This window comes from Sus scrofa, chromosome 6, assembly GCF_000003025.6.
Source record: "Sus scrofa isolate TJ Tabasco breed Duroc chromosome 6, Sscrofa11.1, whole genome shotgun sequence".
NCBI lineage: Eukaryota > Metazoa > Chordata > Mammalia > Artiodactyla > Suidae > Sus > Sus scrofa.
Window position 1 is genome coordinate 168,535,398 of NC_010448.4, and position 26,899 is coordinate 168,562,296.

Consider the following 26,899-nt stretch of genomic DNA (forward strand, 5'->3'; position numbering starts at 1 on the left):
ACCAATGGCTGGGGTCCTATAAACGCGACTGTCCCGGCGCTCAGAGGTAACCCGGGCGAGCATTCAGATCGCGGGCCGCTGGTCCCAGGAGCTGGCTCGCTAGCGAGCGGGAGGCCCAGCGACCGGAGTCGGAGTCAGGGTCGTGGTCGGAGTCTCAGGACCGGAGCAGAAGCCTGAGCCGCAGAGCGCAGCCCGCTCGCCAGCCCGTCGCCGCCCGCGCACCCGGCGCTGCCCGAGCCTCCGGCGCAGCGCGGCCATGGAGCCCAGCAGCAAGGTGAGAAGCGCGCCCGCGGGCCCTCCCCGCCCGGAACAAAGGCGCGGACCCCCGCCGCCCCCTCCGCGGGCCTGGACCTCCCCCGTGGCCCGGCAGCGCGGTGCGCCCTGGGCTGGCGGCGCGCCTCCCTAAGCCTCGATCGGCGCCGGCCTGGAGCGCTGGACCCTGCCGGGGCTGGGGACGCGGGCGGGGATGGGTTCGGGAATCTGGCTGGCGCGAGGGCGCCGCGTGCGTAATTGGCGTCCGCACTAAGTCACTGTCTTCCTTCCAGGGACGCGGCGCGGTCCCGGCGAGCACGTCGGGGCGCGGGCGCGGCACGTCGCTCACGATCTCCCCAGCGGCGGTCCCGCGCAGACTCCTCCCGGGGCGGGGGAGGGGGCCCGAGCGCGGCGCCCATTGGCTGAGCCGGCCGAGCCCCCGGCCCGGCCCCGGCCCGGGTGAGCCGAGGAGGCGGGGCCCGCCCCCGCTCGGCGGGCTCCGAACCTCTGCTCGCGATTGCCCGGCGCCACGCTGGGCGCGAGGCCTGGTGTCGCGAGCTTTCCGCGGCCTCGCGCCGTCCGCACGCCAGCCCTCCGGGGCTCCGAGGCGTAGGGCGCTCTCTTAAGGCCCGGGCCCCAGCCCCAGGGTTCCCGGCTCCAGGGCTGAGGCGAAAACCCCGCCTCCGAGGCCCTTCTTTCCGCGTATCGCAGGCCCCAGAGCTTTGGCCAGGTCCCGGGGTGCTGCGAGGTGGCAGCTTTCCCGGCTCGGGCAGGGCTGGTGAGGGCGGGGCGGAGAGAGCGCCCCGGGCGCAGCCGCCGCGATCCCAGGGGGCCGAGGGTCGGGAAGGGGCCCCGGGCTGAGGGGAGTGGGAGGACGGCGCGTGGGGGGGAGTCGCGGGGCCGGGGACTCCGAATACAAAAAAGAGGACTCCTCCTCCGGGAGCAAAGCACTGCCTGGGTACGACCTCTCCCTCCTCCCTCCCTCCTCTCTTCTTTTCATCCGTAAACTGGCCTGTCCTACAGGGGATCTTTGAGGCTTCCCCAGAACGGTTCCTTTCCGGCAAATATTTCTTGGGCCCCACCTCAAGTGTAGGCATTGTTTCCTCCCTCCCTTCTTCCCCCTTCTACCGAGTATTTTTAAGTCACATTTTCCTCTGAAGCTCGGCAGAGGTGACACAAGATGACTCGCTTTTTACACCCTGCGTGCCGGGGGACCGCTTACCTCCGCACCGCCCTTCCTTTGGGCAGTGGAGGTGTCCGACGGAACTGAGCCCGGGCTCGGCTGGGCAGAGAGGTGCGTGTCAGTGACGCTAGGCTGTACCCTCTGTGCAAAAAGGCTCCTTTATGTCTGATGAATCCAACCTGCTTCACCCCACCCTCGCCCTTGGGCCTCAAAGAAGACCCTGAGCCCAGAACACGCCTCCTGACAGTCATAGGTGAGCCATTATGCTAGGATAGAAAAACAAAAATAAAACGAGAAGCTATTTTAGCTAGTGGTGAGAACTTAAGTTTAGATACTTGCTGTGCTAGGTCAGGGCTCTGGCAGGCCACTTAACCTCTCTGGGCTTCAGTTTCACTGTAAGGGTAAGAACTGTCTGTCCAGCATGTGTTGCAGGACCTGGGTGTGTGTGTTGAGTGGGTAAGTGACTATTCCGAGTGGAGGAGAAAATCAGCAGTCACTTACAGTTCACTTAGGCTCTTGGCTCAAATGCTTTTCCATATCACTGACCTCCATGCTGGTTTATGGCCTGGAGATCAGAGGAGGGAGGTGACTTTGCTGAAGTCACACAGCTAGTAAGTGGCTGGGCCGGATTTGAACCCCGAACAGGGCTCCACTGTCCTATTCCACCATAGCCTTTCTAACATTGGGGGCTGGGGGAGAGGAGTTTGTCTATCTTCAAGGGCTGCCCGTGTGCTGGCTCATTCTAAACACTGTAGCAGGTGGGGTTGTTCATGCAATACCATCCAAACTTGATTGCCTGCCCCAGAGTAAATAATTTTAGAGCCTCTCTCTCCCAGTGGTTTATTTGTGTTTATAAATGCATGTACATGCACTGTTAAAGTAATAGGTTATGTGCCTGCAAAAACAGACATTTCAGAAGACAAATACAGATAAGTTATAGCAGCTTTTTTAAAACTTCATTGATAACCTTTTACGGATCATCCTGTATACATTCTAGAATAAAGCCTTCCCTTTGGCTTTAATTAGCAAGCCCAGCCCTTTTGTGCCAGAGGTGAGACTGAGGCCTGGAGAGGTTATGTTGCTCACCCAAGGTCTTAAAACCAGGTGTGTCTGGTTCCAAAGTTCTGTCTGCTGTGTTCCTCCTCATCGCCTCTGAACTGGGAATTGACTCCACTATTTTCCCTGCGCTCCTCTGTTGTGATGTGCTTCACTGAGTAGGAAGTGGGGAGGAGCCAGGTGAGGACCCTCCCAGCATTTGCTCATGCTCGGTCCTGGGCAGCAGACTGGGTGAGCTCTGCTCTAGGATGTTTCACTCGGCCCTTTGTGAAGATCAGCCCCTCCCGGCACCCCAGTTGCACCCCGGGACCTCTGCCGACTCCGCCCTCCAGACCAAGGAGAAATCAGAAATCCGCAGGGATCCTCAGCCCCACAGTGGTACGAAGAGCACAGGCTTTTGAGGTTCTGCATTTGTGGTTTCAAATTCCAGCTCAGCTTAGTCGCCTTGTCTGCAGAATGATGTCATTTTCATCATTAGAGTGTAAGAATTCAGAAATAAATGTGTGTCCGTCCCTGCAGAGCAGATGCTCAGTAAATATCCCTTGCTTCTCTGGACTCCTCCCATGATGCACTGCACTTACTTGGGCCCCAGGTGACCTGTTACCTGGGCTGCAACCTCTGTCCGGATGTCTGGCATTCTGGCGTTGTGAGCTTTTGGAAAGCCCCAGGATGCCTGGGCCGTATCACTTGGTTGGGGAAAACGTTAAAACTCCCGCTGGCCCGTTCTCCAGCAGGGGTTTGTTGCGAAGTTGCTTTGCTGAGTGGCACATGGCTGAGGGTGCCAGGCCTGGAGATGGGTCAGCTCATGTGGCTGCCCTCGCTCCCCTGTGAGGATGACAATGAGTCACGATGACATTACATCCAATGGAAAATGACTTTTCCAAGGTCACACACTAGCCTCCCAGCGCTAAACACACTGCCCGCGTCTCTAGGGTGACCTAAGAGGATGAAGGAGCGTCTCGAGCAGGAAGGGACCTTCCAGGGCATGGCCCCGCCCTCCGGCCAGTGGCGGGGAAACGGAGGCCAGGGAAGGAAAGAGCCCGGGCCAAGATCAGGCAGGCGCAAAAAAATTGAAATGTTCTTCAGTATTTTTTTTTTAAAAACAAGCTTTTTTCTCCATGCTCCCATCCCCTGCGCCACCTCCTATGCCCCCGAATGAGCAGGATCCTCAGACTCCAGGTCTTTCTAGGCTCTTTGTGGGTACAGTCGAAAAGTTGGATTAGATATACTTTGACAGCTGAAAGCCTTCTGTGAGTGGAAACAAAAAAACACGTCCTCGCAACACTATATGACCTTGGGGAAGTGGCCTCCCTCGGAGCCTTGGTTCTCTTCCCGGTGAAAATGGGAGGTTCATTCCCTGTGGTGGTTGTGGTTGGACTTGGCCCAGTGCCCTAAACCAGGGTGGTGGCTATTTCGATGGAAAGACCCTTTGCGCTGCCAGTTTGGGTGTCTAGACGTTATCGTCAACGTCTCCGTGATGATCCTGGCCCATGCCGAGCCATTCGAGACCAAGCCGACTTGGCCCGGAGCTGGGTCAACCCCAAATCCCCCTGTAATCAGCTTGTGACTTCAAGGAGCTCGGCTTTACCCAGCGCCTCCTGGTCACAGGGTGCCGGGCCCCAGAGCGCTGCTCCAGCTCCAAGGGTACAGGCCTCCAGCTCCCCCCACCTCCCACCCCAGCTGGCAGAACTGGGGAGGCCTGGGACAAAGAAGAAGTGTGCTGCCTTGGCTTGAGACTGGCAACCTCCCCCCTACCACCTCACTCCTGGGCAGAGAGGTGACAAAGCGGTCGTTAACCTGCGTCCCCCAGATGGTAGAGGCTGGGGAGGCTCCAGGTTGGACTCCTGGGCTCAGAGAGGCTGTATCTAGCCTGGCCACCAAGACAAACCTCCGATTGTTACCCGCCTCCTCCGTGGGAGGGGTGGCGTGGAGCCCGAGGCTCTGCCATTCAGCCTCCAGACCAGGGAGGCAGTAACTAATGCATAAACATGGGGGTTTTGCCGTAACTGAGCAGGGCTCCCAGTCCTTGAGCTCGCGCAGAAAGAGGGCAGTGTTTACCCTAAGACCTCAGCACCACCTGGCTGGCTTTTGCCACCCCAGGGCCTCAGCACCCTAGAAGGCGAGAGAGTTCTTGTAGAGCCTTTGATTGCTGAGGCCTCTGCTGGACAGGACGGCTGCCCGGATGGCCTGGCCCAGAGCCGCCCCCAACCCCGCCACCACCTTGGCGCTGGGAGGTGAGGAGGAAAGGGCGCTACCATCTGACCTCGGGCTAGGGCCACACCTCCTGCTGGAGCTTATTTCCTTAACTGTAATAGAGGTAATACCGACCTCTCTAGGACTGGTTGCAAGCTGTTTTTGTTTTGTGTTTTTAATTACGGAAGTGATGGAGCCAACTACAGAGAAGTAGGTAAGGTTAGAGTAAACATCTTCTCGGGGGAGTAATGGTTTGCTGTTTACCCTGACAGACCTCTTTGTTGCGTGTGTGGCTGTGGGGCTTATAAATGGAATTTTGTGTAACTGGCGCACACTCTCTATGTAGCTCTGTGCCGCCCATCCTGTTCCCCCAGCAGCACTTGCAGTGTTTCTCTCTGCACTGTCAGCAAGTCCCCTTAGACAGGCTCACTCCCCCCTTTCCGTACACAAAATGTCCATTCTGTACCTTGTTCAGTGCTTTGCTTTCTTCCCTGGTCCTCTTTTCATATCAAGTGCGTACAGATGTGCTGCGTTCTTTCCAACAGCTGCATGATATCCCGTTACAGGATGGCCCCAAAGACTAAGAGGGAAGGGATTGTCCCCATCACTTTTCTGTCGACACCCCACTCGTCATCTGCCATGTCCTAGGTATTTGTTTTCCACCCCACCCCCTGCTGCCAGCCCCCACCTAAAATATCAGGTTCTTGGGACTTGGTTTAGGGTATTGCCAAATCCCCCTTGACTACGAGGGTGCTGGGAACATGCATTCAGATATTGTCTTTCCTTAGTCATATCATTTCTTATGTTTAGCAAAGCGCTCTTATGGAGAACAGGGGGTCTTCGGCTTATCTGCTGAGAGTGTCAGTGACCTCATGGTCTCAGCAAGTTCATTTTATCCGAGTTGAATTGGTGTCTCCTTCCCCCTGAATGGGTTCCTCTCCGGACTGGTAGCTTCTCCAGACGCCTAGGTCCTGTGACTTGGGGCGTCAGTTGGTGGCATTTCACCCTCACCTTTTTGGAAGGCGGTTTGGTTTGGCCTGAAAGGCTCTGAAAAGTCCTGTGCAAGTCGTGTGTTAGGTTTGCACGTAGCAGTGCAGAGCACTTGAGGCTTGAAGCAGAGCTGTGCAAACTTTTTCTATAATGGGTCAGAGACTCACAGAAATACCGTCGGCTTTGCGGGCCATGTGGGCTGCTGCTGTAACACAGAAGCGGCCATAAGGATACAGTAATTCACAGACAAGGGTGGCTGTTGTTCCATCAAACGTTATGAATGGTAACTGAAATCTGAATGCAATGTGATTTTTGTGTATCAGGGAATATTTGTCTTCCTTTTTGCCCCCAGCCTCTTAAAAATGTCAGACCATTCTCAGCTGGCAGGCTGGATTTGGCCACGGGCCATAGTTGACCAGCCTTGGCGGAGAGCAAAATCTACCCCAGCGCCCAAGAGCTTGGGTCTGGCCTGTCCTGGCTCCAGCTGGGCAAGGCCCAGAGAGCTGCTGGGATGGAGTCTGACCCGCACAGGAAGGAAGTGCCAGGTAGAAACCCTGTTTCCTTCAGGGACCAGTACCCGGAAGCAGAGGGGAGGACTTGGCAGGAAGGATTTGGCGGCAGAGACCCCACACCCTAAAGCTTGGCAGATGCCGAGGGTCTTGGGGTTTTCCGCTTTCCCCTCCTTGAGGCTCCCGCTTTCTCACCCGTGAAGTGGGAGCAAGCTCTCCCCCAGGCCTAGTAGTGGTGGTTAAATCAGGATGTGGAAGCAGCCCCTGGCTCGCTGCCCGGGGCCTGGCGGGTGCTGCTGGTGCTGATAAAAGCGGCAGCTCCCTCCTCGGTCTCTGCTTTAAAGATTGATGAGCACCTCTGCCTGAGAGCCACCGCAGGGTGCAGGGGGGGCCCAGCCCTGCCAAAGTGCCGACTTCAGGGAGGGCCCAAGAAAATGGCTTCCAGGGGAGTAAAGGCCTGAGGTCGCCTGAAGGTCAGGCGACACAGAGTTATCGCTCTTCTTGTTGAAAGGACCTGGCCGACTGGGAAGGTCAGAGGGTGCAGCTCCCGTCTAGGAATCTAAAGAACTCAAGTCCCAGCCCTGGCCTTTGTTTGCTGAATACCCCGGGCCCTATCCTCTGACCTCAGGCTCCTCATCTGTCACGCGAGGGTATGACAGCAATCCTGCAATTTCTTAGGCTTCTTTTTTATTGCCCACACTTTTGCTCAAATGAAATCTTAGAAGAGAAATAGACACAAAATAAATGAAAAGGAAGTTGTCATGGACCCCGCAACTCCTGTGCCACCCTGCTGAGATGCCAAACAGTGTTACCAAGCTCCTCGTCCCAGGCTGCGGGTACCCGGGCCTGCGGGAGCTGTGGCAGGGGTGCAACATCTGGCTAGTCCGGGTTCCAAGACCCTCCGTCACAGGGAGTGCCCTACCTTGGAATGGCAGTGGCCACATGCCCTCTCTCCCCCAGTACTGACTGAGAGAGCCCAGGGCTGGAGCACGTGCCAAGGAAGGGCTTGGCCCATGGGTACGGGTCAGAAGGCCGCCATGGTGCTTGGCAAGTCATGTGGATGTGGCTATAACCCAGGACGTGCTAGGCAGGTTTTCTAAAGCAGAGTTTGACCTTGACCTGCCAAGTGGCAAAGTCCAGCCGAGGGGTTTGCCCTTGGCCCCCGGCAGCCCCCACTCCCAGAGGCACAGCTGCTCGGCAGGGCTCCAAGCGTGACTTCAGAGGTCCGGAGACCCCTGGCGCTGCAGAGCCAGGCTGAAGACGGGACCGACAGTAATAGTACGGGCCGCCCACACACAAAGTAACATACACCGCACTGTTCTGAAGCTTCGCTTTTTACTTAAAATAACTTGGGGCGTGTGCCAAGTCAATACCTCCAGAGCTTTCCTTTTAAAGTGCTCTATGACATAGCTCCTTTATCGACTCAGAGGTTGCACTGCTAGTTTTATATTCCAGAGGGTACTAGAAAAATTACATCCTGTATACCCCTAGTATCAGACAATGGCCAACTTCAAGGCCAGCCCTGAGCTGGCCCACGTGACTCACCAGGAGGAAAGCCCTCACGTGTGGGGTTCACCAGCCACTGCTGAGCCTTCCTGCTGACCTCGTGACATCCTCTTACTCAATCCCAGTGGTCGCCCACGGAGTTGGGCTTGGCCACGGCCCACCCGAGGAGGTCTGTCAGGTGCTCACCGCCCACTCAGAACCGACAGCCCTGGGTCTGAAGGTTCCCTGGGGAGTTGCGAGCAGGGAGTCTCTGGGGGTGGCTGGGCAGGGACCATTTTCGGGGGTGGACTGTGCAGGACAAGATTTAAAGGGAGGAAAAAGCCCCAGCATCTAGGATACATGTTCAGTCTGGCCAGGAAGGGGTCCGTGGGGAGGAAGGAGCCGGCTCTGAACAAGGACAAGGAATGGGCTCCGAACTCCTTCCTCTTTCTCAGCCTCTGGCGTGAGAACCTTGGCTTTTGCAATCTTTGGCCTGCTGGCTTCTGGGGAATGAAAAGACCATACCAGGGATGTGTCTGATTAAGCCCCAAGCCCAGCGCCAACTCTGAGGACCTTGCCGTCAGGGCTGCTTCGGGGCTCTGGGGGGAAACCAAGGCCCACAGCAAGGCCGTGGCCAAGCCGAGACTCTCGCCTCCATGGCGTGGGACCTGGGCCCCCAACCCTCCCCTCCAGTGCCCGGCCTGGTGGTTAATGCCCATCATTTCTTTGGCATCTCCCCACCCCATCCCCGGCTGCAATCTTTCAGGCAGTTACGGGCCTGCCTTAACTGTCATACTTGGCTTCTTCATTTTCAACGGGAAAAAGCAAAAACCGGTCCTCTCTTCCGTGCAAGACGCTGAGCTCACACTGGCCTCCTTCCCGCCTGCTCCCTCCCTGCCCTCGGCTTCCAGGAGACAGAGACCTGCCGCCCTCCTTCTCCCCCAGCCCTTTGCCCGCTGGAAACACCTTGACCCAGCACTTTTACTCACCTGTACCATGTCATTTTCCAAAGCACATTCCTGGCTGGCTTGTCATCTGTGTCCAGACAATACTGGGAAGCTCGTGGTCTGAGGACGGTGGCCCCGAGCTTCAGCCTGGCTCTTTGCCGCCCCCAAGTGAGCTAGCACTTGTCTTTCCCTCGGTGCCCACCCTGCGGATGGAGGGGAGGGCAGGACCACATCTCTGATGCTGATAAGCGGACTGGCCCCATTTTGCAGACAGGCAAACAGAGTCTGGGAGCAGTGGGAAAGGGTGACTTACCTGGTGGAATTCACAGAGCAAGGAGGCAGGTGGGCTAAAATTAGAAGCCAGCCTCCTTGGCTCTAAATCCAGGGCACTTTCCTCATTTATGCCCCTCCCCTTGCCTTGTTCCTGGGGCTCCCAATCAGAGGCCTTAACCCCAGGTATGGCTTCACCAGGGGAACGAGTGCCCAGAGAATGCCAAGACCTGGCTGCAGAGAGGGAGACGACCCTAATCCCTCTCTCCCCAGGGCAGTGTCTAGAAGTCGGCAGGGCTAGTTTGGGCACCCGAAGTCAGGAAGTGGCCAAGTTTCTTGGGAGAAGGGCTGGCGTGGTTCCAGGAGTCAGACAAGATATCTTAACAAGGGAACCTGCCAGCCCAGGCCCTGCCCTCTAGTAACCTGGGCCCCACATGCCTGTAACAGTGTGGGTTTTTTTCCTTTGCAGAAGCTGACGGGCCGCCTCATGCTGGCCGTGGGAGGGGCAGTGCTCGGCTCCCTGCAGTTTGGCTACAATACTGGAGTCATCAATGCTCCCCAGAAGGTGAGTGCTGCCTTCCTTGGCGTCTCAAAACTGGCTGGGTCTGCTGCACACCTACCCTCCCCACCCCCATGCGCGCGCACATGCGAGCGCGCATGCACACACACACACACACACACACACACACACACACACACACACGCATGCACATGCAGGAACACGCACCCTGCCTCTCGGGTGTCAGGGTCATTTACATCAACTCACTGTCTGCCTCACCAGCCGACATCCTGGCCCTTAGCGGGTTCGAGGCTCTTGGCTTTGGCCTTGGAATCTTGGGGCTGCAGAATTCTAGAAGCCCCAGAGAATCACGGGGTCTTTAGAGGTCATCTTGACCAACCTCCCCCCCAAGACGGACGTGTAGAAATGGAAGTCGTGCTCTCTGTCGTGATGCTGCCTTCGGGCGGCCCTCTGGAGCCACGGAGGGCTTCCGTGGGCTTATCTCAGCTGCCTCTCATGCTGCGCTCTAAGGCTGGCACCCCCACGCCCATCCTGCAGGTGGGAGCAGTGGCCAGAACCTGCCTAGCATCACTTGACTAGGCAGGGATGAGCTGGTAGGCAACACCATCTACCTCGGTGCCCTCCCCACCAGGGGTCCCTGAGCCCGGGTTCACCCCCATTCAACAAGCAACACACTCCCTTATAAGGCATTTCCTTCTAGGCTGAAACTGCTGTCTCTCCGGAGGCCAGGCCAAGCAAAAAAGGCCTCCTGCCCAAGGGAACTGCAGAGGGTGCCGGTCCGTGCTTACACCCTTGTCCCCAGACCTGTCCTCACTCGTCCACCTGAGTGTCAGCCTGGGAGGGACCCTGGCGAGTGCCTCCAGTGGAGCCAGCCCACTGTGTCCTGGAGGGGAGAGGGGAGGGGGCAGCAAAGGAGCGTGTACCGTGTCCCTCCTGCAGCACATTCATAGGGCTGGGCGGCGATTTCTATTTCACACACGTGAAAATTGAGGCCCCGGGCTGATGAAATGACCAGTGGGCTCAAGGTCGCATATCCAGAGGATGGTGGAGTCAGAGGCCAGACTGTTGTTTACACAACCTCAGCCTGTCTTCCTGACCAACCCGCCTGGTCAGTTCAAAGGTCCGTACCTTCTCAGGCAGGACAAAATAAGAGTGGACAGTTCTGCCAAGGCCACATTCATGGTCCCGACGGGTGAGGCCAGAAAGTGATTATGGCTGGATCCCAGGGATCGGGGCCTGGTGGGGGAGCTGGGCGGCGTCCTGGGAGTCAGAGCTAAGCCTCCTCCAAATAGGCAGAGGGTGGCTGTGGGGGACACGCCCGATGCTGGGGAGCAGGTCACCAGGAAGGCCGGGCCTGCTGAGTCACACGCTCAGCTGCAGTGGAGGTGATGGGGCTTTTCCAAGCTCGTCAGAATGGCGACTGTGGGCCCATACTTGGAACTGTCCCAAACCCTGCTCTTGCTAAGTGCTCTGAGCCCATCTTGCCAAGGCGTGTGCCTCGGAGCCGGCTCCCTTTGGGAGTCCTTACAGATGCAGAGCCTGTACGGTCTTAGAGGACGACTGAGTTCTCCACTGGCTTGCACATCAGGGTCCCTGGCACTCCCAGGGTCTGATCTCCCTGGTCTGGGATGCTGCCTGGGCATCACACCTTTAAAGCTCCCCAACTGATTCTCTCGAGCAAAGATGAGAAGTACTGGATGCAGTGGTGACACTTTGTCCGAGGCGATCACTTGACGGTGACCAGGCAGTGACTTAGACATGGTGCCGGAGCTAGGACTCTAGTTCCGGACAGAGGAGGGTGGGGTAAGCAGGGGCCCCAAAGGTGGGAAGTAAGAGGCCCCGGGGAGAGAAAGTCTGTGTGTCACTCGGGCGAATGGGAGGAGAGAGAAAGATGCGAGGGCAAGAGGAGCCAGAGTCAGGGCACGAGGAAGGGCCCTTGTGGGGGGTTGTTTCATCTGCAGAATAGCCAGCCGCCGACAGGTCGTGGCACAGTGAGAATGGGCCAATGGGCACCAGTGTGTGGGCCGAGCTGGGGAGTGTGGACTTCAGAAAGAGGACAATAGGGCCCCATTGAAGAGGACAGATGGGCTCAGATTTGCATTTTAGGGAAATGATGCAGGCGTTTGGCGCAGTGGGATGGGTCTGAGAATGTGAGACTAGAGGCCAGGAAGTGGTGAAAAGGCAGAAAAACAAACACTGAAGAGGAGGAATGGGCAGGAACTGGTATCAGTTCAGTGTGAGCTTTAAAACGGGCTTCTAGGGAGTCCTGTTGTGGGGTAGCAGGTTAAGGGCCCGGCGTTTTCACTGCAGCGGCCTGGGTCTCTGCTGTGGCTCGGGTTTGACGTGCTGTGGGCGTGGCAAAACCAAACAAACAGAACACCGGCTTCTAGGTGTCCGCTTGGGTAATTGGGGTCTGGAGGGAGAGCAGGTAGGCGCCATGGGCTGCTCGGGAACGGAGGATTGGTGACATAGCGGACAAGTACAGGAAGCACTTGGACACGAGGGTCTGTTTCTTAGGAGGGCAGTCAGCGGGACAAACTGCCAGGTTGGTCCCTGGTGTCCAGGCGGCGGCAGAGGAAGCTCTCCCAGAGGGACTGTGCAGTAAAGAGAGAAGTCAGGGCTAAGCCCCGAGAGCGTCCGCACTGACAGAGGAGGGGGGAAGGGGAAGCGCTGGCACCCCAACCCGGGAGGCGAGAGCCTCACGAAACAGGATGATGGAAGCGCCTGGGGCGAGGGTTCATGCCGAGTCCTTAGTACCCAGAGTGGTGCCCGACCGTGGGCACAGGCACTCGCCACGGACGGAGTGAGGGATGCTGCAGGCGCTCGGGAGCCTGACCCGGCCAGAGCAGCCCACGCCGCCGAACGCGCAAGACCCGATGGTGACACTGCGGTGGCCAAGGCTGACCCAGCGGGTCCCTGTGGGTAGAGACCTCCCGGCAGTGGATTTAAAAGGGAGAGGGGAGAAAACAGAGAGCCCTTCCCAGGGATGTGGCGGCGAATGGGGAAGAGGGGAGGTAGCCAGCGGGGTCGTCTGGCTAGGATTTTTTCTTTTTTTTTTAGTATGAAGACTTCATTTTTAAAGAGGCTGTAAGGAATCAGCAGAGGATAGGGTGGAGATAGGGGGTGGGGGGGGTCCTCCAGGAGGCAGGTGGTAGTGGAGCAGGGGCAAAGGGGTTGCATTTGGCCAGGAGGGACGGAGACACTTCTGAGGTTGCAGATGGGGACAAACCCTGAGTGACCGTCTCCCATTCTTGGGGCCTCTGAACCGGGCGCAGGGTGAGAACTGCAGTGGAAGAGGGTGGGGCAGTGGGCAGGGGTCTGGAGGGCCAACGGGCCACAGAGAGGGCCAGCCCTAAACCTTTCCAGGAGACTTGTGGGCACCTGGCCCCAGGTGACTTGGAGACCAGCCTTGAGGACAGAGGTGAGTCCTGAGTGGCGGTTCCGGGGACGCGTCCTGGCACTCCGCCTGTCTACTCTCAGCACCTCACAAACACTTCTTCAAGCCTGGCTGTGCTGCTCACACCAGGAGGACAGGGGATAAACTGAACACTGAAGCGGGGATAGGACAACAATGGAGTAAGAGGAGGAAACAGAGCTTGGAGCCGACGGCGTGGGACGGCGCAGTGGTTTGGTTCTGCCAGCACCTCACTCAGCATGGACCGGGCCAGGCCTGGTTCTAGACGGTGGGGCGGGATAGAGCCGTGAGCATAGCAGGCGGTCCTGGCCCTCGGGGAGCTGCCTCACAGGGTCAGAGCTGTGCCCTGTGCCACCCTCCACAGACTCAACCATCCGGGCCCCTGGGGAAAACCCAGAGTCGTTCGCGGAGGGCTTCTGGGTGCCGCGGGAGCCAAGAGGAAGGAATGCCTATGACTAATGCTGAGGTGGGGCTGATGGGAGAGACCGGAAGGGCTTCCAGAAGGACTCTGACACCTACCAGACCTTGGAGGGCAGACCAGTCCCAGGGGGAGGGAGCAGCAGGTACCCACCCCAGGCAGTGGGACCCGCCTGTGAGAGAGGCAGTGGCGTGAGGTGTTCCACGGATGAGGAGTTGCTAACAGCCCACACCAAGCAATGCAGCCGCCCTCAGCTGTCCAGAGCACTTCTTAGGAAACTGTGCTGGGCTGGCCGGGCTGGCTTGCTCACCAGAGGAGACCTGGCCCCACCAGAGGTGAGGATGCCAGCACTGCTGTTAATTGCCAGAAGCTCGGTCTCCTCCATAAAACAGGCCCCAAAGGGCTTCCTCCTGGAAGTGGTTAATTAATCGTAACATTATCTTAAATGTTTACACAGCACCTCCCCATCAATTATCTCCTCAGCAGCCCCACCGGGTGGGTGGGGCGGAGGTTATCGCCCTCCTAAAGGAAGAACCGAGGCTGGCTGAGGTCACCTGAGCGTGAAAGGCTGAGAAACAGATGGACGCCAGGCCTGGGCAATGTCCCTACCCGGCCTCACCTGTACCCAGCCACAGAGGGAGCGAGTCAAGGGGCAAGGGCGACCACTGAACCGGGGAGAGGGCACTGCCTCTCCCGCCCAGGTGGCTGAGCTGCCAACAGAGAGGATGAAAGGCCATTTAGGAACCGTGAGTTCCTGGCCAGGGGACAGGGCCGGCCATGTCTGAGGCGTCCCCAGACACCAGACCGTGTGGGTTGGGAGGAGCCTGACAGTCTGTTGGCTCCGTGTTCCTTGTTTGCCAAAGGAAGAACTTGGTCTAGAGAGCGGGCGAGGCCTGCCCAGGACCGCCCGCTTGGTGAGTGAAAGCACTGGAGGCAAGACAGGCTTCCCAGCCCAGGCTCTGGGGAGCCTCTCATCTCTGGCTGGTCCCGAGCAGTGCTGGTCCCGAGCAGTGCTGGTCCCTCTCCCCTTCTCGGCTCATACACACTCTCGCAGCCTACGGCTCCCTTACCATGGGCCAGGCATTGTTCCAAAGGCATTAGAAATAGTAATTCAGTTGTTCCTTACAATAACCCCACGTGGCAGGCACTATCATTCCCGTTTTATAAGAAACCAGGGCACAGAAATGCTAAGCAATTAAACCAAGGGCACACAGCCCGTAAGTGGCAGGGTTGGGATTGAAATCCCGGGAGCCTGCCGCCTGTCTGCACCCCTGACCACCGGAGAAGGAATGGCAGTTATACTGTAGACTCAGAAACACCCTTTCACATGCCAGCGACTGCTCCCCAGCTGCTCCCTCCTGCTCTGACACAAGCTGAGTCAAGCTCAGTCGTGTACAGACACCTCGGTCTCCCACAGGCAGTTGCACAACCTCTTACACCATGACAGCCTGTCACTGCTCCATCATCTCTTAAGCGCCTCAGCTTCATGGCTTATTTATCCATCAGTGACAACGCTTTCTGCCTCCAGCCCTGTGCTGGGACCCAGGACACCGGTGAATCAGACCCTCCCTGTGTTGAAGTGTGTTCTGGGGGAAGCACACACAGCCTCGTAGTCAGCTGTCTGGGGCAGTGATGGAAACAGGCTGGTGGGAGCAGAGGAGGAGGAGGAAGGAGGTATCTGGCCATAGAGGGGGTTTTTCTCAGCACCATGGATGTCTGGGGCCAGATGGCTCCTCGGTAGCGTGGGGGGGCTACCCCTGCAATGTAGGATGTCTAGCAGCACCAGCACCCTTGGCCTCTCTCGCACCAGAACGACCGACAAAAACACACACCTGCATAGACAGGTGTGCCGGAGCCAAAGTGCCCCTGTTTGGGTACCACTGCAGTAATGCTGGTTATGAAGGCTCCTCAGAGGGGGACTGTGCATTCTCTGAAAGGGGACCAGTAGCTTACCAGGCAGAAGGCAAAGGAGCAGCAAAGAAGGTGCAGGGGTGTGGGGTGCTCGGGCAGCCTGCGGGCATCGCCGCGTGTGGGTGGAAAGACACACTTCATCCTGAGGGTGGTGGGGAGCCAAGAGACTGGGGAGTGGAGACAACAAAGGAGCCCCCCAGGGCCGGGCACCAGTAACGGGGCCAGAGCAGAGGCCTGGCCCGGCCTCCAGAGAAGCCATGTCGGGGCTCTTCCAGAGAAGCAGCGTGGGTGGTCCGGCCCTCTGCTGTGGCGCTGGGGCCCAGCTTCTAGCTCCATCTGCTTGGGCCTCTTCCCCAGGCCCTAGAAGCTATCTGTCCAGCCCCACCTGTAGCATCTGGCTCTGAGCTCCCCGCGGACCCTGGGGCGTGGCTGAAAGTTACTGCAGAGGCAAAAGCTCTGGGCTGAGGGGCGGGGGCCGCCGTGGGGGGCTGGTAAATAGGGGACAGGAAATAGGGGTGGAAGCCAGGCTGAGGGGCTGGGCAGGCTAGCCCTTTCTTCCCCCTGATGAGCTCAAAGCTCGGGGGGCTGTTTAACCCCTTCATCTCCACAGCACACCTGAGAGAGAGAAGAGAGGTTGAGAGAGAGCCCTGGCCCCTCTTGGGATGATCTAGAAGACCAGGCCTCTCCAGGGAAGGAGGGTGGGACCAGCCTCAAGTTCCAAAACCTATACCTCTTCTCTTGGCAGTAGTCTGGAATTCTAGATCACGGGTTGGCCGGGGAACCAGATCTAGCTAGCAGCCTGCTTTTGAATGGCCTCTGAGCTAAGAATGATTCCTACGTGTTTAAAAGGCTGGGGTTAGGGGGGAAGAGTGTGGTCAGCAGACCTTAACATCTTCTATCTAGGCGTTTACAGAACTTATACCAACTCCCGACCCAAAGGTTGACTTGTGTGCTCCCTGCTAACAGGAAACTCACTGCCTATAACGTGTGTGTAATCTTATCCTCTGAAGCTGAAGTCCGTGCCCTGGGCCTCTGCAGACCTGCTGGGTCCCTCTGCCTGGAGCAGCCAGCAGGGTCTGAAGATAGAGCTTTATTCCCCGAGGCAGGTCCCTAGTTTCAGGTTCTCTCTTGTACGATAAATTCCTTTGGGTAATGCTTTGTCTTTCGGCAATTTAAAAATGAAAAACTGGAGTTCCTGTCGTGGCTCAGTGGTTAACGAATCCAGCTGGGAACCATGAGGTGGCGGGTTCAATCCCTGGCCGTGCTCAGTGGGTTAAGGACCTGGTGTTGCTGTGGCTGCGGTGCAGGCTGGCGGCTGTGGCTCTGATGAGACCCCTAGCCTGGGACCCTCCATATGCTGCGGATTCGGCCTGAGGAAAGGCAAAAAGTAAATAAATAAATAAAAATGAACAAGTGGCCCTACTACTCCCCAAAGTGGCTTCTCTCCTCGACAGCGCAGTGGCGCCACGAGGACAGCGTGCTCCGTGTGCCGGGCAGGCGGCCGGCTCTGCCTCACACCGAGAGCCTTGTTGCAGACACAGCCCTGACACCAAGGAAGTCAGAGCTTCCGCTCTAGACAGGCAGACCTGGGGTCCTTCGCCCACAGCTGCCTCTGCAGGGGTCAGACGTGACGCAAGCCTGGCCCCACCCTCACCCCCAGGAGAACCGCTAGGATGAGCAACAGCTTTTTCCTGGAAACCATTTGGTCCAAGGGGCCGCAGCTGCCCAGAGCCGTCCTGCTTCGCCCCGCGAGTGGGCCTCTGCCCCTATAGTTCAATGGGGGACGACTGGACGGAGCTCTAGTATCCCCTCAACTCCCAACAGCGCGAGGCCACGGCTCACCAGGACCCTCCCTTGCTCCCCAGGGTGCGCGCGTGAGCGCGCGCACACACACACACACACACACACACACACACACACACACACACAGCCCAGTGGGGGAGGGGTTGGCCGTGGGCTGGGGAGGGAGCAGACACAGGACGGCTGAGGCTCAGCCTGGTCCATGCGATGAGCAGGGCTGGACGGCCAAGTTGGGGATGGTGGGAGGAAGGGGCTTCGCTGGATGGGAGGAGTGGGGAGCAGAATCCAGGTGAGACCCAGGGCAGGGGCCGCGAGGCAGCGGGGAGGACAGACTAGGTCGGAGGCAGAACGGGATCGGCTGAGTGATTCGATGTGGGGCCGTGGCAGGACCAAGGGTATCCCCCAGGCTGGTGACGGAGTGTGAGCTAGGTGCACTCGGAAGAGGCCTGTGTGAGGCCTCACCTCGTGGTGGAGACTGGCTGGGTCTGTGGGGTCCTGTTAAGGGAGCGGGAAGGAGGCTCTTCTCCTGAGAGGCGCCCCTACTGCTGGGTGGTGGAAGAGGTGACCCCAGAACTTCTCCCCGCGCAGGGGTTCTTCTGTTCTCCCGGGACCCTCTGTCTTTCCTGGCCAAGAGCCAACCTTCCACCCCATGTGGGACATGGGCCCCCGCGGGGAGAGGATGCAGAGCCCGCGCACCAGCAGCAGGAAAAGAAGACCACGCATAGCTTCTTCCCACCAATCTCAAGTATCAGAACAAGAGGCAGGAGCCCACCCGGCAGCTCAGCTGGCCCGGAAGTGCTGTGGCGGGGAGTGGGGCGGGGTGGGGGAGGATGAGCCTGGGGCCAAGGCCGAGGGTGCTGGCTGGCGGCTTGCCCTCCCTCAGCCCCGTCGTCGTCGTCGTCGTCGCATGGCCTAAGCAAAGGGCTCAGGGGCCATGAAGGAGCTAGTCCTGGACAGGGCTCGGCCTCTCTGACCTGCTCCCACACACAGGAGACGTAACTGGGGAGGCTCTGCTAACGCCTCACTTATGCATGGTCCTCAGCTTCTCCAGACAGACCCTGGGAGAGGGTTCAGGGCCTCCGCCTCACACCCTGCTCTCAGATAGTAAGCACTTGACTCTGCACACAGTTCAAACAAGTTCCGTTTTCTGACTTGACCAATTTTAAAACAATACGTGGAGAGTTACAGGAGACGAGCATCTGAACCACAGGAGGCAGGGGGATGAGAACTACAGGATGCAAAAATGAAGTGCCAGCTAGGGCAGACACCTCTCCTTGCCCGGCAGAGAGCCCTAAGAACATCAGTGCCCTGGCGCCCTGCTCGTAGGTCTGGTTGCTCAGGGCGGCGAAGTGCAGGCGACGGGAGGGAGAGGGATTTGCAGCCCAAGGACGGGCCCCTGAGCTCAGACGAGGGCCATTTGTGTGGGCAGTTCCCTTCCTCGGGACAGTGCGCTCTGCAGAGCCTGATGAGTGGAGCATTTCTGTTCCCTGCCAGTCCTTGAGGAGCACAAGCACTTTGGGTTTGTCTCGTTGAAATCTGCCTCTCCGCCCCCGGCAGAAACAGGGGCTTCCAGGAGGAGAGCCCAAGGGCCTTTCATCACCTCTTCCATCCACTCACCAGGCGTTCCCGCATCAGCTCTGGGACAGGCCCTGGGTGAACCCACTGGGGTCGCTGCCCGCGGGGAGGACAGCTTCCTGGGACCCTTTGAGCTGGATCTCAAAAGGTGTCAGCGAGGTCAGGCAGGGCGGGCCCTCCTGGAGGAGTAACCGTGGAAGGTGGGGAAAGGGCGCGTGGTAGGGTGAAGGTAGAGGAGGTGGGGAGGTGGGACTGATAGCTGGCAGGAGCCTTGATTTTGGACTGTGGGATGCAGGCTCAGTCAGCTTTTGCCAGTGGCCTGCACCGCCCTTGGGTCAGCATGAGGACATGGTGAGGCCCCTCGGCTCAGGGGTGACACCGAGCACCATGGAAGCACTGCAGGCCTGTTTCATTAGCTCCCCACGGCGCTAGGAAGTCGATATTGCTGATGTCGTCATTTCAGATGAGATGGTTCGCTCTGGGTGGCAGTGGAAACGTGTGGCTGAGCTAAGAGCTGAACCCAGTTGTGTTCCGGCTCCTAATCCCTATACACTGTGCAGCTTCCCTGGGACAGACAAGTAGCTCACCAGAGCTGCCTCTCCCCAACTCCCCCCGGCCCGCTCCGCCTTGTCAACCTACCCCAACCCCTGGAGTCTGGCCTCTGTCCGTACCTCCAGACCCAGGGCAGACCATGGCAGCAGTGCAGGAAAAGGATGGTTTGAGGCCAAGGACCCGCAGCAACTGTGGGCCTTGGTTCTCCCTTTGGCCGTCCTGGCTACTCCCAGCCTCCTCTTCTGCTAGACCCCTGGGGCTCGGGAGGGTGGAGGAGACTGTACTGCAGGAGACACTGCACACTGCTGTGTGCACATGACCTTACAGCGGGGAGGGGTGCCGCGGGGAGGTGAGTTTGAGCTGCAAGCGATGCGTGGAGGAGGGGCGTGCAGGTTTGTGACTGGCTGAAACCGGGAATATTCAGAGTATGTGAGCACGAGTATGTGTGTGTGATGGTGTGTGTACACAGGAAGCTGTTTCTGGGTACACTGGGCCTGTCCCCAGCTCCACATGAGGCTGGGTGGGTCTGGCCAGTCTCGTGGCCCTGGGCGTGTATCTGCGTTGCCTGGGAGTAGGGCGAGTGTGTGCAGGCAGAACCGGTGCTGCCCGCCTGCCCCATTCGTTCCTGGGCCTGCGCGGCCGCGGGGCCCTCCCCTTGCTGCGGTCAGAGCAGGAGGGCAGACCTGTTCTGGGACAGGTGTCTCCAGTTCCTGGAACTGCTTCCTTGTCTGTGGCTTTCCCCGAATCGCCCAGCTGGGCACCTGGGAGAGGGGACAAGGCCATGGGTTCTTCAGCCAGGAGGAGCTGGGCCCGGGGATAGAAACTGACAGCCTGGCTCTCACAAGCACGTGTGTGCAAGGTGCTCACGCTAGGCCCTGAGTATGAGGTCAGGGCGCCTGCCCTTCCCTTCCAGGGTCTCTGCCCAGCTGTATTTCTTCCCCAGCGGCGGGCGTGGGGTGGGGAGATGGCCAGGGTGGCAGGAGCTGGGGCCTTAGGCACTCTGAGGAGAAAAGGGGCACGTGGGAGGAAGCACTTTCTGCGCCTCTCTCTGCTGTGCCTGAATTTCTACCGGTCACTTGCCATCATCTCCAGAAAGTCCTGGTGAAACCGCAGGGCACTGGGAACCATGCCTGGGGGCAGTGTGAGAGTTTAGCTCCTTGTTTTCTCAAACAGGAGGGGCCTGACTCAAGAACACTCAGTGAGTTCGGGGCTGGGCCGGGCTGGCCCCCTCCAGCAGTAAATGGTCCTCTCTGACCGGGGAGTGCAAGGGAGAGGCAGACCGGGTCCCGGCCTCGCCCACCACGCTGCCTCTGCCCCGCAGGTGATCGAGGAATTCTACAACCAGACGTGGCTCCACCGCTATGGGGAGAGCATCTCGCCCGCCACGCTGACCACACTCTGGTCCCTCTCCGTGGCCATATTCTCCGTGGGGGGCATGATCGGCTCCTTCTCTGTGGGCCTGTTTGTGAACCGCTTTGGCCGGTGAGCAGAGGGGGTCCTGGCCCTGCCCAGGGAGGCCCAGACGAGCGCGGGCGGTGGGGGGCCTTCCCTGCCTGTTCCAGAGTGTTACCTCTGACCCAGCCCCTGAGGCCTCCAGGGGGATCCAGGGGCCCGCCTGACCTCTGACCTCCTCGCCCCAGGCGGAATTCCATGCTGATGATGAACCTGCTGGCCTTCATATCTGCTGTGCTCATGGGCTTCTCCAAACTGGGCAAATCCTTTGAGATGCTGATCCTGGGTCGCTTCATCATCGGTGTGTACTGCGGCCTGACCACGGGCTTCGTGCCCATGTATGTGGGGGAGGTGTCCCCGACGGCCCTTCGAGGGGCCCTGGGCACCCTGCACCAGCTGGGCATCGTCGTCGGCATCCTCATCGCCCAGGTAAGCCCCCAGCCACAGCTCCAGCACCTCCCGGGTGTGCATCCAGATCGCACCCCTCAGCCGGCCTCCCGCAGCCTCGCAGGGGAGCCTCGGGACACGTCCCAGGCACAGCACTCCGCACCCTTCTCCCGGGGCCCCCGGTGGGAGAGCGTCCAGATGCCTTGACTTTTCGTCCCAGCCCGCTCGGCCTTGTGTCCCTTCTCTTCACCCTGCGGACCCAGCCACAGGGAAGCCCACCAGTTTCTCAGCCTGCTGGCTCCCTGCCGCCTCCAGGCCATGATGGGTGTGCACGTGGTACACGCATGCACCCCCTCTCTCAAGGCCTCCCCGTCCCACCTTGAGGGGTCCTGGGGCAGGGCAGCAGCCCGCGGGGGCCCCTGCCAGACACCTTCGAAGCCCCGCCATCTCATCCCCAGGCCGGGCGGTAGGTCCTGCTTCTCCCTGAGGTTCAGAGAAGTGAAGCTTCACGCTAGCGCAGAACGAGACTCAGACTGGAGCCCTCTTTCTGACGCAGTGGCTGGCACACGCAGGCGAGGGCCGCCTGGGTGGAACGGGTCGAGGCGTGGAGCCAGGGCAGGGCACTGACAGCCGCTCTCCGTCCCTGCCTCCCGCAGGTATTTGGCCTGGACTCCATCATGGGCAACGAGGAGCTGTGGCCCCTGCTCCTGAGCGTCATCTTCATCCCGGCCCTGCTGCAGTGCGTCCTGCTGCCCTTCTGCCCCGAGAGCCCCCGCTTCCTGCTCATCAACCGCAATGAGGAGAACCGGGCCAAGAGCGGTACGGCCGGGCCCTGCCCCTCCCCGCCCCCGGCCCTGGCCGCCTCCCCGCGCTGAGCCACCCCCCTTCCCTCCGGCCCCCCAGTGCTGAAGAAGCTGCGCGGAACGGCAGACGTGACCCGAGACCTGCAGGAGATGAAGGAGGAGAGCCGGCAGATGATGCGGGAGAAGAAGGTCACCATCCTGGAGCTGTTCCGCTCGGCCGCCTACCGCCAGCCCATCCTCATCGCCGTGGTGCTGCAGCTGTCCCAGCAGCTGTCGGGCATCAACGCGGTGAGTGCCCCCGGCCAGCCTCTCCCGGGGCCCCAGCCGAACCCTGGGTTCAAGTGCGCGCTGTGGACAGAGCCCACGCTTACGACAGACGAGCCCCTGCCGGGGGAGAAGCTCTCCCCCAGATCCAAAACCCGTAAGGGCACCGGTGCGGTGTCCCGTTCCTTCCTTCCTCACTGTGAGTGTCCCCACCCGTGGGGACAGAGGCCGCGGGCGGACCGCAGCGCCCGGCTCACCCCGTGACTCCCCTGCCCGCAGGTTTTCTATTACTCCACAAGCATCTTCGAGAAGGCGGGCGTGCAGCAGCCTGTGTATGCCACCATCGGCTCCGGCATCGTCAACACGGCCTTCACTGTCGTGTCGGTGAGTCTTTGGGAGCCTCTTCATCACTGCTGATACCCATCGGCATCCAGGGTCCCTCTCGGGGCCTCGGGGCCTCATGACTGAATAGCAGCAAGTACCGTGAGCCAGGCATGCGTCACACGCTCCATAAGTGCTCTCCCATTTCATCTTCAACAACGTGTCAAGTTCATTACTCGTATCAAACAGCTGATGACACTGACGCTCAGAGAGGCGTGATGGCTGGCCCAAAGCCGCAGGCAGCATGCTCAGCTGTCTGGCTCTCGGGGGCCGCCCTCACTCCCCTCCAGGTGCTGGGCTCTCCAGCCCCCCGCCGGACCTGTGAACCCCCCAGGCCGAGGCGGTACTGTCTTCCTTCCACCTCCGTCTCTGCAGGGCCCCGTGGCTGTCCCTACATGTGGGATGAAGGAGCGGAGGGAGGGAGGGATGTTTCCAGAGGGACTCCGGGTGGCGGTAGCACTGACACTCTCTGCCCACAGCTGTTCGTGGTGGAACGAGCCGGCCGGCGGACCCTGCACCTCATAGGCCTGGCTGGCATGGCGGGCTGCGCGGTGCTCATGACCATCGCCTTGGCACTGCTGGTGAGTCGCCACACTGGCGGCGAGGTGGCAGGGGTGGGTGGCAGCTCACATGGGCACCAGATCCCAAAGTGCCCGTCTCAGCCCAGCCCAGCCAGCAGCACCCGGAGGCCAGGTGGTGACCGCCCCCTCCCTAGTTCTGCACCCGAAGCCCCCCACCCCCTCTGGCTCCTAGGCTGTCTCCTTCTTTCGCACTCACATCCTGCCTCAAACCGGCTCCCTCCTCTGCCTGACGTTTTCTCACCACAAGACCTCGAGGTCCCTCTCCCCAGAATTGCTTTGCCTAATACTGACTTTTCCAGAGTCTCCTCTGCAGCCTCAGTTCCCTTTAGAACTGCTCTGAAGTAACAGCCTCTTGACCACAGCGGGTGGAAACCTCCCTCATCTCACGAAATGCTCAGGATGCGCAGGTGCAGTTAGGTCACTCTTCCCACTTCTCAGGCGAGGAAGCCTGTCCCCAGGGGACTGAGGGATGCAGAAGATAATGGACGAGGCCAGAATCAACCTCAGATCTGCTGGTCCTAAGCCCGAGTCTGCAACCTCTGTGACAGCCCTGCCCCGGGCACTGCACACACTTACCCATCTGGGCAAGGAAAGCCCTGGTACACTCACTTTACAGCTGAACTAGAGCTTAGAAAGGGCAGTGCTGGACGAGGGGCCAGCACACCCACCGTAGGCACTGAGCGTGGATCTGGGATCTGAACAAAGCCCAGGTACTTGTCTACCGTGGCCGCCTCCAGAGTGGTTCTGTATGGCACCGCGTGCCTGCTCGGTGTTGGCCCTGAGCTGGGCGCCTTACAAGCCTCCTAACACCCGCCCCCGGCAACACTCTTCCCCTTCCTCCCGCTGTACGCAGCCCGCTTCGCGGCCTGAGCGAGGGGACTGCGAGGGCCTTTTGGCACTTCCCGCACGCACACGACGTGACTGTCCCCGGGAGGTGGACACAAGCTCACAGGCGTCCTGCAGGACTTAAACTGTTTCGTTCAGATGAGGGAACCGTGACCCCAGCACAGGGCACCTAACGTCACACAGCAAACCCAAGATCAGCCCCAGGCCTCCTTCCTTCCAGCCCAGAGCTCTTAGCACTGCCCTGGGCTCCCTCTGCATCTTCTGAGGATCCATCACAGCCCAGTCTGACTTTCCTCTCCTCTCTCGTCCTCAACAGGAGCAGCTGCCCTGGATGTCCTACCTGAGCATCGTGGCCATCTTTGGCTTCGTGGCCTTCTTTGAAGTGGGCCCTGGCCCCATCCCATGGTTCATTGTGGCCGAACTCTTCAGCCAGGGCCCTCGCCCGGCTGCCATTGCCGTCGCTGGCTTCTCCAACTGGACCTCGAATTTCATTGTGGGCATGTGCTTCCAGTATGTGGAGGTGAGTGCCCCCAGGATCCCCACCCTCGGCGTTTCTCTGCTGCCCACTAGGATCCCACAGGGCTGTGCAGAATGCTCTCCTGGTTACTGGAATCATGCTGGGGAGGAAACAGGCTCAGAAGCCCAGGTCACACCACTAAGAACCCCGACCTCCACGCCAGGGTTCTTCCCTTAGCTTTGAACTGTCGCCTGCCCTGCTCTGCCGTGGGAACCTGCTCCTGCTATGTGCCGGGCGCAGGCAGAGTCTCGCATCATCGCCGCCCTAGCGCTCCTGGGTTGTAGGCGGGTGTCCCTTTTTCAGCTCCAAGGCCCAGAGGTAGCGGGACCTAGTCAGGACCTCCGGCCAGGATGCAGGGTCAAGTCCCCAACCGAGGGTTTCTGTGTGGTTTTCAGCAACTGTGCGGCCCCTACGTCTTCATCATCTTCACGGTGCTCCTGGTCCTGTTCTTCATCTTCACCTACTTCAAAGTTCCCGAGACCAAAGGCCGGACCTTCGATGAGATTGCTTCCGGCTTCCGGCAGGGGGGAGCGAGCCAAAGCGACAAGACACCCGAGGAGCTGTTCCACCCCCTGGGGGCCGATTCCCAAGTGTGAGGTGCCCCGCACCCCCAGCCCGGCCTGCTCCCAGCAGCCCAAGGATCTCTCGGAGCACAGGCAGCTGAATGAGACTCAAACTGACAGATCTCAGCAGAGACGGGCCCCGGGCTCCTTCCTTCAGCCAGCAGTGATGTCCCGAAGAATATTCAGGGCTCTGCGGCTCCAGGATTTTTAACAAAAGCAGGACTGTTGCTCAGATCCATTCAGACAAGCAACAGGTTTTATAATTTTTTTATTACTGATTTTGCTATTATTTTTGTATCAGCCAGTCTCCTTTACCCACATCCCACGCTTCACCTTGGAGGGCTCAGTGCCTGAGGACGGGGACCGAGCCCTGCCTAGACACTTGCCTTCTCCGCCAAGCTAATCCGTAGGGCTGGACCTGCGACCCCAGGACACACTAATCGAACTATGAACTCAGTCTTCTACCCCAAGAGGTGGCCCTGGCCACTCCCTTCCGCGGGTCTGAGTCTTCCCACCCAGGGGCCAGGCTCCATTAGGATTCGCCCGCTCCCGTCCCTCCCTGCTCAAACACTCTGTTTAATCTTCCCTTGCCTGAGACCAGTTGGGAGCACTGGGGTGCAGGGAGGGGAGGGGAAGGGCCAGGGCTGCCAGGTTCCAGGCTCCCTTGCACTGAGGGCCAGACGATCACCATGGGAGGCTGAGAACTCACTACTACTCAAGAAGACACGGACACTCCTGCCCTGCTGTGTGTATAGACGGAAGATATTTATATATATTTTTTGGTTGTCAATATTAAATACAGACACTAAGTTATAGTATATCCGGACAAACCAACTTGTAAATACACCACCTTCCTCACTCTGTAACCCACCTAAGTAGATAAAAATGGCTGGTTTTTAGAGACGTGGTTTTGAAATGCTTGTGGGTTGAGGGGAGGCAGATTTGCATGGCAATGGGAGAGAAGCAGCTAGGAGAGTGGCTTCAGACTCTGACTCCGAGATCCAGTCACTTCCAGGCACCTTTGAGCAACCTCTACTGCTTAAAAATCTGCATGACCTCTGTCACCTAGAGGAAATCGGAACATCTTGGCACCAAGGCGGTCCTATTTTCCATCACATACGATAGCTGTTCTTCAAAACTGAGAGCTCTGTGCTGACCCTGATGCTCAGGCCTTTCGATGCAGTATCTTGAATGTGAAGTAGGTACTGTCTCTGCATTTGACAGGTTCAAAGAGGTCATGTGCCTGTGGTCTCACAGAAAATATGCCAAAACCCCAGCTTTTAACAATTACACCACACAACCCGACCCCGACACACACCCCGCCATCCCCTCCAAAGCAAAATGAACCGTGTTCACTGAATGGGCAGAGTGAAGTGTGACGCTGCCTTCTCTGCTGCTTCATTGGGAATGTCCTCTCTGATCCAGCCTATAAGCTACTGCATACTCTCCAAAGGACTTCTAACCCCCTTCACCCATCCCAGAATTTCAAAAGCACCTCATTTGTCCCTTTCCTGTGGCACTGCACTGTACAGACCCTTCCGGCTTTACCACAAGTTCCTGTTTCTCTCACTAGCCTCAATATCATGGAAATCAGTTTGGTTCAACTGGGCTTTCAGTACTCAATACAGAGCTTGGCACAGAGCAGGCACTCAGAAAATAGCTGATGAAATAAAAGCACCAAGGACATTGGTCCCTCGAGGCTTAGGTGACAAAATCTGAAGTGGCGGTGGATTTGTCTGTGGAAGCCTTCCTAACTGCACACAGAAAAAAAAAAAATGTAAGGTCTGCTCGGCATGAAAACAGTTGTAAGAGAGGGTGAGAAGGGAAAACAGGTACATGGGAATGACCTCGCAAATAGGGAGTGAGGTTCAGAGGGGTTGTGCCTTGCCTGAGCTGGAGGCGGGGTGGTTAACCCATTAAGGGCTGGGGCCAGGTGTTGGAGAAGGCCTTAGCACCTGTCTCCAAAAGGCTTCTGTTGAAAGGAGTTAGCTCTTAGGCTTGGCAGGCCCCCCGGGAGTGATAGGGAGTG

The 26,899-nt window shown here is 58.9% G+C and overlaps 2 protein-coding genes across 2 annotated transcripts in view; one reads left to right on the forward strand and one right to left on the reverse strand.

Moving 5' to 3' along the window:
• On the forward strand, positions 1–25,773 carry SLC2A1 (solute carrier family 2 member 1). The gene is made up of 10 exons (XM_021096908.1): positions 1–274; positions 9,355–9,450; positions 20,398–20,558; positions 20,717–20,957; positions 21,572–21,734; positions 21,819–22,006; positions 22,262–22,366; positions 22,843–22,944; positions 24,107–24,310; positions 24,703–25,773. Exons 1-10 carry the CDS (start codon positions 257–259, stop codon positions 24,901–24,903), a joined length of 1,479 nt encoding a protein of 492 aa, XP_020952567.1. The 5' UTR covers positions 1–256; the 3' UTR covers positions 24,904–25,773.
• ZNF691 (zinc finger protein 691) overlaps positions 5,064–26,899 on the reverse strand; it is a 55,991-nt gene continuing 34,155 nt past the window's right edge. Inside the window, exon 3 of the transcript XR_002345245.1 lies at positions 5,064–5,264. The gene's annotated coding sequence lies outside the window, so the exon portion shown is untranslated. The remainder of the gene's footprint in view (positions 5,265–26,899) is intronic.